Source organism: Haemaphysalis longicornis, unplaced genomic scaffold (genome assembly GCF_048455015.1).
Source record: "Haemaphysalis longicornis isolate Haplotype H1 unplaced genomic scaffold, Haemaphysalis longicornis Haplotype H1 scaffold_12, whole genome shotgun sequence".
In the NCBI taxonomy this organism is placed as follows: domain Eukaryota; kingdom Metazoa; phylum Arthropoda; class Arachnida; order Ixodida; family Ixodidae; genus Haemaphysalis; species Haemaphysalis longicornis.
The window spans coordinates 105,493,341-105,508,147 of NW_027526225.1; the positions used below are offsets into that span (position 1 = coordinate 105,493,341).

Here is a 14,807-nt window from a genome sequence, read left to right on the forward strand (position 1 = left end):
GGTCAGCGTTAGCATTGCACAAATAATTTACCATTGTAGGGAGACACTATTTTAGCATTTGTTTTCCATAATTTGTACGACACCCATGGAGACCTTCCAGAATACAGGGTGGAGGGTATTATAAGAGGGGGTGGCTTCTGTTAAATTCGCTAGTTTTTTTTTTGTGTGTGTGTGTGGGGGGGGGGGGGGGGGGGGGGCTTGTCCTTTTTGTTTTGCTCTACTCTAAAAGAACTAGAAAGCTTATACCGATAGAAATTATCGATCCTTTTGACATTGTTGTTCATAAATATTTATCTGGTGTGAGCAAGGTGCGGAACATTGCATGCTAAGCCTAACGCTCTTATTTTCAGTAACAAAATTTTTCGGATATTTTAATACCCGCAGGTTAATACCCACCGCCACCCGCAGGTTAACCCTCGCAATTTAATACCCGCCCGCACCCCACGCGGAAGCACGTCTTTGATCCCACAAAATGTTCTCTATTTTGCCGCTGCTGTGGATAACCGGGTCCCACAAAGGCATAATGCGGGGCTGCGACAACTCTACGTTAGATAAGACCCTCCACAAACCTCCACCTTTCAACAGAACTTTAGAAGGTGTCTTGGCCAGCCCTGGCCTCGAAGATCAGCTTCGCTTGATCGGAAGGGCTGTCGACGCGGGCCGAGCTAAAGGCATCCCGGAGTGAGGACGCCTTTCTTAAGCCTTTCCTCCGTTTCTTTAAAGTTTACCATCTTTTTGCCTCTTCTACCCAATACCTACAAATTCCGACTCAGTAACTCTCCTAACTATACAAGTGTCATAAAAAGCTAGTGAAATGTGTGCTAAATGCGATTTTTGAGGCTTGAACGAAAGAAACAAACACTGCCGCGCCAGGGAAATTTGTTTTTAAATGGCATTACCATCTAATTTACAGAGACAATTGCCGGGAATGTGGCCTTCCGCGTGAAACTATTCACGAGCGAACTCGTTGGTGTGAAGCCTTGGGTACAAGCCATCGTTTGAAATCGCTCGCGCTCAAGCATACCTGCTCTTACCCTCCTAAATCTGAAAATACGCGCGATGCGTAAGATTAACGACACTGGCAAAAGCTGACGTGGGGCCTTCACAATTGTGTAGCATGGATTCGCACGTAATATACAGAAAAACTTACATACACGACCCACAATCCCCAAAAGCAACCACCCAAATTTTTCGCACTCGCCCTGCAAGTTACGTAGTCGCACATTTTAATCCCCTCCAGAAACATATCGTACCCAAATTATCAGTTTTTAAACACGATAGTCTTTCTTGGGCTGCTCGAATGGGAAAATTTTGGTTTGCCTGTCTGTATGTCGGTATGTCTGTCTGTCACTTGATTCATTCTGCCGGCCAAAGCAACACAGATACTGCGCAAAATTCTTATATACCCACAGACAAATCTAAACGTCCAAGTCCGGTGTTAATTTTCATACTTCTCAACATTGTTGGACAAGAACAAGATATTGCGCAAATATAAGGCAGAAAATAAATATGTAAGTGCTATTTGCAGTGTTCTTTTATTAGAAAATTTACGGATGCCTGCTTTTTGCGATAGCAAACAAAATACTACAACTGCAAAAACCCTCGCCTGCTGTTTCCCGCGCAACCTGGCGGAAATAAAAAAAATCAAATGGCAACAGCAACGAGAGGTTCCAGTAGATAGGTTTCGCGTTCCTCTTGGAGCGCTCGTGGAGCAGGGCAACGTGGTTCTATAAACGTTGTAGTCGCGTGCCTCGATTCACGCGAGTCTCCGCCGTACTGCGGCGCTGGCATCGAGGCACCCTACTTGGATCAGTAGAACGCGGTAAGTTTTACTTGACTTGAGCAAACCTCTAGCCTGTTATCTTCGAAGGAACGAGACTGGAGAGGAACAGCATGAGAGGTTAGCGGGAAAGAGAAGGGATTACTTGCCTGCCAGGGGCGCCAGTCGACTGTCGTCTTACATCGACATTTGCAACGAAAGAAGCAGATACGCGGCCGATTTTTTTTTTAGAATATTTCCGCTGTCACTTGTTGATGCCATAACCAACGGTTCCTTGGACGAGCGCTTTCTACATACAGCACCACAACTCATCAACTCACGCGCATGTGCACAGCCTGTTCCAGCGCTGTAGCTTTTGTATTTGTTGGCAGCTGAAGTTTCACCCAATATATCTCATTTCTACTCCATGTAGCAAAAACAGTTGTGATTCCCACCCTGCCACCTCTCTTCTTTTCCACAGCTGCTGAAGTGCCTCCTACCGAGTTACGGCAGCCGCAACATGCACACGCCGGAACTGGGTGGCTTCCTGGGTGTCCTGCGCTCACACTTTACCGGCGAGAATGGCAAGCTCCACGTGGTGTCCCAGGTGCCGTGGTGGACCAAGAGGGTGCAGCCACACACAGACATCATCATAAAAACCGAGGACGGGCGCCGGTTCCACCACCCGAACGTGCCCACCTACACTCGCCTGCTCGAGCCAAAGGTGTACACCTTGCTCGGATATACGAACATTGGAGAGTACTCCAAGATCTATAAGCATTGTGAGTATCTCTTGCACCCAACTTTGAAAAGCGATAGCCGTGTGGCTTGGCTGGGAAGTATAATTGGGTACAAACGCGTGGGGGATGTGGCACACGATTAATTTTAGGCTGCGTCTAATCTCACGGCAGCCGTGAGAATTACTCCGGGAAATTCTCACGGCAGTTTCCATAAAAACTGGCTCACCTAAAATTTCCTGAATAATATTACGTCCAACGTAACCTAACATAACTTAACCTCACTGAACCTAACGTAACCTAACCGAACGCGTCACAACCTACCCAAATCCAGCCCAACTGCAACAAACCTAACCTAATCTAACCCAGCTTAACGACACAGAACACAACCTACATTAAACGCAATTCGACCCACTCTAGAAGTCCTGTGCGTCGGTCTTTTGGTATAGCAATAACAAGTGTAAAAAAGTATTAACAAAATCACGATGACCGAAAAATTCTGCAAGCTAAAAAAAAACACTGCAATGTCGGACTCGAACCTGAGCCTTTTCGATTAAATCCAAGCACTATACCACAGCGCTACAGGGGCAGCTGCAAACACGGATTTTTGGAAATATTTATCCCGTAAAATCTCCACGTTACGTGCTTAGTAAATGAGAGGCGACTGCTGTGAGCAATTTCTGACGGTAATTCTCACGGTTGGCGGGATAATAGACACTACCTTAATTTTACGAGCAGAGCACTTTAGGGGCCCGTGTCGTCGTCGTAGCTCGTCCGTGGTCATGGTACCTAGCCATCATAGTCGATCGGCGTAACGCAACCGAAAAGAGGCTTCGAAAACATCACCGTTTACCCTGGGTTGTGATCGAACCTGGGTTGCTCGCGTTGTGAAGCTGATGTCGAGCCCACGTTCCGTACATGCAAAATGTGAGGTGTGATTTTCGCGCTGCGCGTTTAACCTCGGAGGCTGCCCTTTCTAGGTTTAAAATAAGCGCACAGTAACATGATATCAAGAAAAATCATGAATTAATGCACCACGAATTATAGAAAACTTATTCCAGTGTCTCTTTATAGGCCTTTTCAGGTACTGTGGTGGCCTCTCTTGGCTAATTTTATTGTCAACGCCAGGCTGATACTGAAAGTAGTCAAGAGATGTTGGCAAAGCCCCTCTTGCAAATCACTGCTCCGCGCTTGAGAGCTTGCACGTTGAGTGGAACTGCTTTAATTTTTTGATCACTGCAGCATAGTTATAGGAAGGGCATGTCGAGACCATGTATAACTATCGTGCAGTTACAAAAAAAATTAAAGCAGTTCCACTCAACGTGCAAGCTGTCAAGTGCGAAGCAGTGATTTGCTGGAGCGGCTTTGCCAACATCTCTTGACTACTTTCAGTATCAGCCTGGCGTTGACACCGAAAATAGTCGAGAGAGGGTACCGCAGCACCTGAAAAGGCCTATAAAGAGACCCGAACAGGAATGTGGAATCTTGGGAGACCTTATTACTCAACCACAAAGCTGAGCAACGCAAAGTCACCGGTCTCGTCCTGACCACCGCCGAATACCAAGGGATTCCGGCCGACGGTTAGGGGGAGGAACGGGTGTCTTAGGCTAATGCCCCCTCCCTCGTCATTCAAGACGGGTGCAAATGAAAGTTATTTCTCTCTCTCTCTCCCTCTGCACGATAGTCAAGCGCCTCCTTCGCGTTTACAAATGATGCTCCCTGGCGTGCAGTTACAAACGAAAACCCGGTGTATCACTCTGAAGCAGTGAAGAAATGCCATGCATGTGCAGCTCTCCCGCTCATGGCAGTCCTTTCAACAGTGATTACTCCGTAGTTATTTAGCGAAATGTAAACCGTTGTTTCGCAGCTAATATTGTGGGTGAAAACTTGCTTTGTGCACAGTTTCAAGTCTCGCACGTTGCGCGACTAGGTTCCTGAGCCAGGGAAACTATCCCATAGAAATGCATGGCGAGTAAGATTTGACAGCGAATTACACACAAAATATTCAGAATACTGGAAATTTCTTTGAGTGTTTTAATCTTCACGTTGACTTCTTGCTTTGTGCCGAATATCATTTTACTGCAGTGGTTTTGCTAGGCTACTGAGAGGTCAGAATTTGTAAGCGAGGAAGCTCATATGGGAAGCTGAAACTGTGGTTGCAAAAGCTTTTTTCCCCTATTGTACAAACAGCAACTCCCGGCCATCCCAGACCGCCGATTCAGATATTTCACGAATATTTTACAATACCGATTGCCGTTCGTCACGCAACCTTTCGATGTGTTTCGGAATGCGTGGCGCTGTGAAGACGATATCCGGAGAAACCAAGCAGCGAATCAGAACGACACAAACGCATCGTATCGCCGCTCACAACACGTCATCTGATTATTTACACCTTATCATTATGCAGGGTATTGCGACCTGCAATCGAACAATGTCCGCACCTTCGACGGCTCCCTGATTCACCTGCCCGAGACGGACTGCTACAAAGTGATCTCCCGGGACTGTTCGCCTAACAAGCGGTTCGTCATCCTTGCACGGGCCACGAACAACCCTTCCTTCAAGAAGGTATGGCGTCTTCTGCTCAAAAAGCACACGCTCTGTAGCACGTACAGCGTACAAGAGTATATCGCTTTTGCTCTAGATCCCGGTGATCTTTGCAGTATCAGAAGTCCCTCTAGAATTCAATTTCCCTTCTTCTTCCAGCCTCCAGTCGAGGAGATTCTTGAAAGAAATTATCACATATAAAAGCATTGCAATATTCGACAACTCTTCAGCCGATTCCGAAGCCTCGTTTACCTTTAGTGAACCTAGATGACGCCACCATACCGTTGCAAGCAGTTTTCTGCCTTAGGTTTGTTTCTGAACGTATTTCATCCTGGCTTGCTTTTGTTCTGGGAGAAGATAATCGTTTCTGAAACATGGTGCTCGCTCGACAAATATGGCTAAGTAAGAGACCGTTGCTTGCGTCAATCGGCCAGTGTCGTCTGCGACAACCCAAAAGCCCCGCAGTGCTGTGCAGCTAAACCAAGCATAGGGCGCGCAGTACCAACAGCAGCACGCATCGGTACTTCTGTTTACGTGTACTTTCGTAACTTCCACTGCTTGTCCCCTCATTCTTACTGATATAAAAGGAATGTGCGCTAAATTTAAGCGCAAATAGCTCTCGAAGTGCAGAGGTGCGCTGCCTGACACGAGAACGTAGAACAGTGTGAATTACACAAAAACAGACAAGGTTAGGCGCAAGTGTTTTTGTGTAATTCACCCTGTTCTAATTTTTGGTGCCAGGCTGCGCACTTCTGCACTTCGAGATGTTAAAGCACAAACTAGCCCACTCCCAAGCCTTGCTGAAGCAACTAGCTCGTTCGGTAAGCTTATAAGCTATACCTAATTTGCGTATGCTTTTGCCGGCCTCCGCCAATCGCAGAGCTGGCTGGTATGGCATCATAAGTTCTGTTGCGGGAAATCAGCTAGTGGGTCGCATGGCCATTCCCTTTTTTTCCTAATTATATAGCTTATTTGAGCGAAGTTTACGTTAAAATTTGTGTCAGTTTGATTCTAACGAGGCGATCTTTCGAATGAACCAAACGTGTGTTTTGTCTTCATGACTCCTTTTAAGCTCATAGCTCGCTAACCCGTAAAACTTCTTCCTGGTGGTTACAAAGAGTGAATGGACGATATTATGACATGAATAATGATAGCGGGTTGCATGACACGTTCGTAGTACCATACCCCTTCCTGAAACGTTTCGTATATACGGAATTACGGGAACAAGGCATTCTTACCTATCATGACACAACCCCGCTATACAACAAGACTTTTGTTTAGGAGGAGGACATGACAAAAAAGGGCGCATGCCCTTCAAAAAATTTGACACGATTTTTACTTCTATATTACTGCTGTAAACGCCAAATCACTCTCGGTGTAAATTCCGCGTATCCTTCGTATACCGAAAATATATGGGGCCTGATTTCGGTCTCAAACGATGCCAGAAACGTGAAAACTGCGCCAATTATTATTATATTGAGAAATCATGTGATTTTACTTTATGTAGAAATAATATCTTCTTTATCTATGCCCCGGCGCTCTATAGTCTGTGTCAACTCCGTATTTCAGTAATTTAGAATACACGGAACGTTTCAGTAGGGTTAAGGAATTAGAATATTTAATATGCACACGACATGACTGATTTCGGCATTGTTGATATTAGGGTTTCCAGTGTTATTTGTAAGATTTCAAGTGATCGAAAATGAGGCAGGCTTTCTGTAAAACCGGCAGGGGAGTTGGGGTCATTTACAGCCGTTCCTTGGGTTGGCATGCAGGGCCAGAAACGCTGCTGCTGCCCACTGAAATCTGTTTCGTATTGGTTAATTCACATCTGGTCAGCCAGGTGCGACCGCGTAATATTAGCGAATGAAGTAGTTTGTTAGGCATTCCGTAGAAAGTGTTTCTAACGCTGGAGAGCCTTCTATGCGATGCCGATGGGTAATCCGCCGGCTTTGGCGGTTTAAACAAGCAACGTGGGTGAAATAGACAGTGAGGGAGCGTGAATGAGGGATGACTTTCGTTGCCAGCCTTCAACCAGGGCGCTTCTTCCTCTCAACATACTGTCCACTATCAATACAGCGCAACCTTGAGAGACACATTATGAGGCCTTTGGAAAAAAATGATCAAAAAAGGGGAACACTTTGGTTTAAACAATACACTTCTCGCGTATTTACTCTGTTTTTCAAGTGCCCCGGTGGGCCTAATATCTGACAACCTGGAAAGAACAAAAGGGGCTCGCTGAGGTTGCTCAACGCATAAGAAATGTAATCATGGTACCAAGTTACTACCTGTAAGCGACGTACATGGTGGATAAAGCTGTTTTATATTACGACGTTTTGGAAACCGATTGCATTACAACCAAGACGCGACTGGCAAGCCTGTTGTTCGACAGACAGTTATCTACTGCGTCGGTGCCCAAAAACGGATATTGCCATTGTCGTTCGTTGATTGATTGATTGATTGATTGATTGATTGATTGTGGGGTTTATCGCGCCGAAGGAAACGCAGGCGATGAGGCGCGCCGTAGTGGAGGGCTCCGGATTAATTTTGACCACCTGGGGATCTTTATCGTGCGCCGAAATCTGGTACACACGGGCGTTTTTGCTTTTCGCCTCCATCAGAAAAGCGGCCGCCGCGGCCGGGAATCGAACCCGCGACCTCGTGCTCAGCAGCGCAACGCCTTAGCCACTGAGCCACCGCGGCGGGTCATTGTCGTTCGTGCACCTTGATGTACATCCCTGTGTGCGCCTTTCCGAAATTGCAGGCGCTGAAGCTGTTCATCCACACGACCAAGATTGAACTTCTGCCCACCAGCGAAGCCTCCGGGCTGTCCCTTCTGGTGGATGGCACCGCGCAGGAGGTTACGAAGGAGAGGCCCTACAGTCACACCTCGCACGACGCGGAGCTCTTCGAGGTCAAGACAAACCGCTGGGGTTGGTTCGAGCTGGTGTCCAAGCCCTACGGCATCTCCATCAACACCGACGGGAACTTGCTTTTCATCCAGGTCAGATCATAACGGCACATCACCTGTTGGGGAAACCTCAGCATTGCTCCCTGCGGGGCGTATACAGCTTAGAACTTTCAATCAAATGGCGTTCAGTCAGGGCGGCAACCTTTCCGATGGCGCTCAACAGAAACTCCTTCCTTCTTTCCTCCTTTTCTTAAACCTCTCTCTCTCTCTCTCTCTCTCTCTCTCTCTCTCTCTCTCTCTCTCTCTCTCTCTCTCTCTCTCTCTCTCTCTCTCTCTCTCTCTCTCTCTCTCTCTCTCTCTTCTTCTTCTTCTTCTTCTTCTTCTTCTTCTTCCTTTATCTTTATTTCCTGCTTTCTTTGCTTGTTTCGTTCCTCCTATTTTTCTGTCTCCTTTTCCGCCTTCCTTCCTTCCTTCACGTCAAATCTATTCATTTCGAGTTACTTCCTTTTCGGTCCGAACTCACTGACTGTAACTGTAGTTGTAACACCACCCGTCCTCCTCTAAGCAAGGCTCTATTTACAACTGTTACGTCAAGTAGGGTGCGGTGATAGAACGAACTGAAATTCAGAATGAAAACAAGCAGCATTTCATGGTATCTTGGTTGTGTCATTGAGATGAAACGGTTGTGATCTCTAACGTACCTCCCAAACGCTGGTTTACGTCACGGTCGGGCTCGCTCTGAACGTTCTTTGAATCTGTCGCTTCGAACTATGTTAGAATCAACCACAGGGGCGTGACAAGGCAGCGTTCGTTGTGTGGGATGCAATCATGCATAGTTCTGAAGGTGCTCCTTTAACCGTGTGTCGAGTTTGTGGCTCGCTCTATGTTTGTTGGATTTCTAATTTATGTTGCTTTTCTCACAGACACACGCGTACACACACATTCTGTGATAACCAAAAGTACAAGAACATCTCCTGAATGGATTTGAACCAAGGGGCAAGCAATTTTCTGAAATCGCCCCTTCCAATGTTTTCGTTCCTAAGTCTGAAGGGTCATTGGCCTTTCCAGCGACATTCCTCAGGAGAAAGCTATCTTATCTTATCTTGTACTGCACGTCTGGAAGGTAGTCGAAGTTTTAAACGTGCACATACTCTACATATCCAGTGCTCACCACGTGACGCTCTCCCCAGACCTATTCCGAATGACTGTTCAGAACACTGAGCTGGAATAAATGGTTGACAGGAACTTGAGCTACCTAAGCTTCGTATTTCAAATGCATTGCTACCCCTGCATCCCAGCGAAGATTGCTTCAAATGGTCTCAATTTTTCTCGTGGTAAACAATGCTGACATCTGTGAACCTTGCCAAGTATGGTTGTATTTGGGACACAATTGGTGGCCGTTATACAGTAAAACACTGTTAAAGCGAAATCATTTTATTGGAATTTTAACTTTATTCTAAGCTTTTTTTTTATTCTATCAGCAGTGGAGGGCACGCGGAGGGAGTATTTATCACTTTTAACGAAGTACTGCTTATGCCGAAGTACATTTTCTGTCCAGAGAACGTTGATATAAGAAGGTTTACTGTACATCAATTATTGGGTGATTGATTGTAGGGTTTAACGTGCCGACCCAACGCAGGCGATGAGGCGTGCCGTAGCGGAGGGCTCCGGATTAATTTTGACCACCTGGGGATCTTTAACGTGCGCCAAAACATCTTACACACTGGCGTTCTTTTCGCCTCCATCACAAAATCGGAACCCGCGGCCGGGAATCGAACCCGCATCCTCGTGCTCAGCAGCACAACGCCTTAGCCACTGAGCCACGACGGCGGGTACCTCGATCATCACTCATATCGTAGCTGCATCGGTGTATTGTGCAATTTCACAGCGTCATGAGCTCTAATAGGCTTTAAACCTGCCGCTCCGAAGCGTAGACGCGCCATAACCGACCCGCATTCCACCATAAATGTTTCGCCTATAGCATCAAGAACAAATCGACAATAAAAGAAATAGGGCACGTGAAATCTCAGATTTGGAGAAATGTGTCACCCCTCATCTATCCCAATAAAAAAAACAGCGACAAAATCAATACACAACTGCACTTCCACACCCTTTGGTTTAAACGGGCCACGAAGACAGAATAAAACTAACGCAAATTTAGAAAAACTAGACTTCGGTAACCGCCTCTTTAAAAACCTATACCAGGCCATTCATGCAACGGAAGGAGCTTCGCACCCCGAAAGAACTAAAAGAAAATACTGAAAATGTTTCAAATCTCGCGCCACTGTGACGTGATATGGGCCAGCGATAAAAACAGTTGTCAGTGTGTTAACTGCACGTTATCATTCAAGTGATAGGACCAAATGACACTGGGGGCCACACCTTAATCACCCAGTGACGTTTCTTGGCGGTGATATGCGGTGGCTGCCAATCGAAACATTATTCTGTGACAGCGCAGAGCAATTCTATAAAACTTTTTGTGCAGTCGCCACTGCTTGTACTGTTTTATTAAGTATTTCCCTTATTTTTCCAGGTTTGCGATAAAATTGGTACAGTCGAACCTCGTCATAACGAAGTAAAATCGGGACAGCAAATTAGTTCGTTATATCCGATATTCGTTGTAACAGTACAGGTAAAAATCCGCTCTAACAAATCGACAAACTGGCTCGCGCAATAATGCTTGATACAAAAATGATTTTTGAGGCTTCGAACTCACTATAAACAAGGTAACCCTTACCTTTGTCTTTGTTGCAGTTCGAGCTCAATGAACCGGAAGATCAGTACGTGAAATTACAGTAGAACAAGGTTTACTTCACAAAACAGGCCTGGGTCTTTATTTATTTGATGAAGGATGTGACCTTTGTCTGGCGGACACTCACAGAACTGAGCAGAATGAAGTTTTCCACAGTGTCCACGAACAGAAGGGCCTTTTTATACGTCTGCAGTTTTGGACTACGGGCGGTTTTTGCAATTAGCCTGTCAGCCTCCTGGTCAAATATTTCTTCGTTATATCCGATATTGCGTGGATCTCAAGGTTTCAGTTTCGTTATAAAAGAATAGGTGTCATTGAAATAAAGCGCGACCAACCAAAGTCTGTATTTACTTCGCTATAGCCGATAAATCGCTACATCACTGTTAGTTATAGCGAGGTTGAGTTGTATCAGTGTTAGCGGGAGAAAGGAGCCTTTTCAATGAACTAAACGTGTATTTTCTCTTCATGGCCTCTTAAATGCTTTTTGTACAGATGGGGTCTAACAATTCATCGGTCACTGCTCGCTTTCAGGTCGCTCCCTTCTACCGCGGCAAACTGTGCGGCATTTGCGGAGACTACAATTCGGACAAGAGCACTGACCTCACCGGGCCTGATGGTCACAGGTTTAATAGCTCGACCGAATTCGCCAAGACCTACGTGGTGCCCGGACCGGACTGCCATGCCCCGACTGATTGATATTAACTGAGGGACTGACTGACTGACTTATCACAAGCTTGTCGACTTTGTGCCACGCTCTATTCCACCTCTGTTTATAAAAAAACTGGTTGATTCCTCTTTCGTAGGAATCGGTAAAACACGAAAGTGAAATGTACAGCGCACTCTGCATCTGAGCATGATGTCCAGGTCAGCGGCTGTCTTGTGGATGTGCTTGGCGAGCGACGTCCTGCTGGCGGGTCGCTTCGGCAAAGGTGTACTGGCGTCATTTCCGTGACGGATATGACGTCAGGAAAATCTCGCTGTATCCCGGCACGAAACACTTTCGTGTTAAAATATAACACCCAAAAACGAACAACCCTAAGTATAACGTACAAGTTAGTACTAAAGGTTGCTTCCCCGCAAGAAGACTCTTTGTGCGGGCGTGCACCCTTTACAGGCAGTTTGTTTCGTTGTGCTGGCGTCATTTCCGTGACGGATAGGACGTCAGGGAAATCTGGGTGTATCCGGGAATGAAACACTCTCGTGTTAAAAAGATTCTGCATTGTCAAAGGCATGTTGTGTCGTTGCACCGAAGGTAGCTAGGCGGGGGCGGGGGATGATAGAGAGCAACACTGCCTAAGTTGGAATAGTTAAGACGGCATTGAAAAAAACTAAGGGCGGTACTTTGGCCACTGGATTTGTAACTGGCCGCAGCACAACTTCACAAGCTTGTGATACATCTTTCTCTTCCTGATGTGCACTGCCATTAACCCATTGCCTTTTTGTGTTTCCAATAAAAAAAGTCTGTTTCTAAGACCTAAAGGCTGAGGGCGGATCTGTGTTCCTTGTTTATCGTGTGGTCACATGGCACAAGACCGTCGTAGCAGCTTTGCGGCTTTGCTGTTGGAGTGTTTTAGCATAGCGGGTAGCGCATGCTACCCGCTATGCTAAAACATTATGGCAGAACACTGTGCCATACGTGAGATTGAGCCGCGGACTTGAGCCTTCCAGCAGGGGTGGTGTCAGTAATGAAAGTGTCCCTGACTGTTCACAATGTCAGTGCTGCTTTGGGGTACATATGCATACATTACGGTGGTTACTGTCGGTAATAATTGCTCATTCTTCTATGCTCTTTGTTAAATATAGTAAAAACGTTACCGTGATTAATAAGATCATCGTTTCTCGCTGATTGCTTTCTGAGTTTTGAATGAGAAAATAGTGGCGGCGCAAGTCCAGCAGCGCCCCAGAGAACAGAGAGTCCAACGAGACAAGGAACGAACAAAAAAACATTGCGCGATGATCACGTGACTTGTCGTAATATTAGGGCGCAGCTATGGTGACAATTAAGCAATAACGGGACAAAACCGTCCCATGCTAAGCCGTATTCCCGAGCCGACCGATTACGCTTGGCCAGTGTAAGCGCACGCTGAAACCTGCCATTTTGTAAACGCATTGCGCCGGCTGGGTGAGCGAGCGTTCAATGCCACGTGACACCAGACTTGCCGACCATGGATTGTGAACTGCCCCATTCATTCTTAAAGTTACACCGTGACCTGTTAGGACTATGTGCGTCTTAAGGCGAGACAAACAGAGTCAGTGCACTCACTACAGCTGGGCAGCGTAGAGCAAGCGAGTCACTTGCATTGCATGGTGACATCCCAGTCTTCCAGCATAAGCGTGTTCCAAACATCTCTAAACCTCTGCGCAAATGACCCCACTTTCGAATAAATAGAGAATAACACAAGAAAATCGAAATGTTCCGCTCCGCTTTTCGCCCGTATATCATCGTACGATGCAGAAAACCGTTTACGTTTTTTTCCCTGGGCAGTGTTGTCTCCGCAGGGTGGCCCTGCTGCTTTATTCATACGATGAGTTTCTCAGCCGCCATTTTAAAGCGCTGCCAGGGAATGGGGCCAACTTTATCCAGATAACTTCCCTATTAAACACGTCAGACACAGTATCGCAACGTGATCATGTCAAGATAACCCGTAAGCTTGGCAAGGCAATTCTACTGGTAATTAGTTATGTGTAGACTGAGTTAAAATACAGAAGTTTCCGTGACGTTGGTTGGTACATTAAACAAACATGGTAAACCTTAAAGCAAAGCAGCAAATCTAGATAGGAAATGTAATTTATCAGACGGAGGGAATTTGATGGTAAACTTCAGATTATGCGGATTAACACGCCCAAGGTAGGCCTCAGTCAATTTAATGATAAAATTCAGCCCTCACTTGTAATAAGTAAGGACCCTCAACCCACGTGTGCAACACCGGCTGACATCATCTCCGGGATGGAGTTTTTTTTTTTCATCTTCAACATTCTTAACAGCAGGATCAGAACCTCCAGCAACGCCTCTGGATTAGCCCGGCCCACACCGAAAAGGCAGGTACTACTCAACACAGGGCCGATCTTCCATGCAAGGCACACGCCTTTTCACTAGGCGCACACTTTTTCCCCCTTCAAGTCGCAACAATTGCCTTCAAGTGTAAGGAGTTCCAGAACGAACTCCACAGGAACCACAAAACTGCCGTGACTATACCTTTTTAATTTTCCCCTTGAATACACACCTCGATATCCTTTAGTACAATGCAGTGCGTTAAAGAGCGAATAACTCTCCACATCGATGCTCATTGCTTTAAATCCTCCATTCTCCATAAAGGATTCTCCGTACTCAGAGTACACACTAAGAAAACATCGTCGTAACAAAGTGACGACAGGGTCTTTTACTTAGTCTCAGCTCCAGATACGGTTCTTCTGAATCATATATCTGGCGTATGTTATTTAGTGAAAAATGATGCTTCGAGTTGAAGCGTTTTAGCTTTCATTATTTTACCGGCCAAAGAAATGAAATCCACGCTATTCACTTACTCAAAGGCCGGCTGTGTTACTTTACCAGCTGCGCCACTGGCCCACCAAATGCTTCGCTTTCGTTACGCGAGAACCAATTGCGCTGCCTACCCACGTATCTGAGCCTGGTGACTTCCAAGAGACGTTTCAAGAGATGTGCCAAGAGACGAGCTGCGAAGAGACGTGTCCTCCACGGCTCGGACTTGATCTACCAATAAAGTTCGCTCTCTATCCCTCACGGCAGGTTCCTGAGGAGACAGACAGACAGACAGACAGACAGACAGACAGACAGACAGACAGACAGACAGACAGACAGACAGACAGACAGACAGATAACGTTCCTAAGGAGGACTGTACTAGGTGTTTGGGGTGTAAGCAGCGCCGGCACTATATACAATGCATGGCGTAATTGATCACATGGTGTCTAGAAACCTAAGGCCGGTTGCATCTCAGAAAGAAATATGGGGTAGGCCTCGCGGTTTGTTTACGCAGAAAGCAAGCCAAGAGTTGCATAGGAATCTTGGACTGGTAAAAGACACGGGGGGAGGGGGGAAGTACAAACGCGGCATTGTCGCGGCTGGATAGTATAAATTTGGTTTC

At 46.3% G+C, this 14,807-nt stretch overlaps 1 protein-coding gene across 2 annotated transcripts in view; it reads left to right on the plus strand.

The window, feature by feature from the left end:
- LOC144163192 (vitellogenin-6-like) overlaps positions 1-12,175 on the plus strand; it is a 69,265-nt gene extending 57,090 nt beyond the window's left edge. Inside the window, exons 22-25 of one of the 2 annotated variants that reach the window (XM_077694023.1) lie at positions 2,241-2,541; positions 4,904-5,061; positions 7,805-8,044; positions 11,235-12,175. In XM_077694023.1, the coding sequence (XP_077550149.1) occupies positions 2,241-2,541; positions 4,904-5,061; positions 7,805-8,044; positions 11,235-11,399 (864 nt within the window). In that variant the 3' untranslated portion in view covers positions 11,400-12,175. The remainder of the gene's footprint in view (positions 1-2,240; positions 2,542-4,903; positions 5,062-7,804; positions 8,045-11,234) is intronic. The other variant, XM_077694024.1, reaches the window with a different exon arrangement.
- The last annotated feature ends 2,632 nt before the right edge of the window (positions 12,176-14,807 follow it).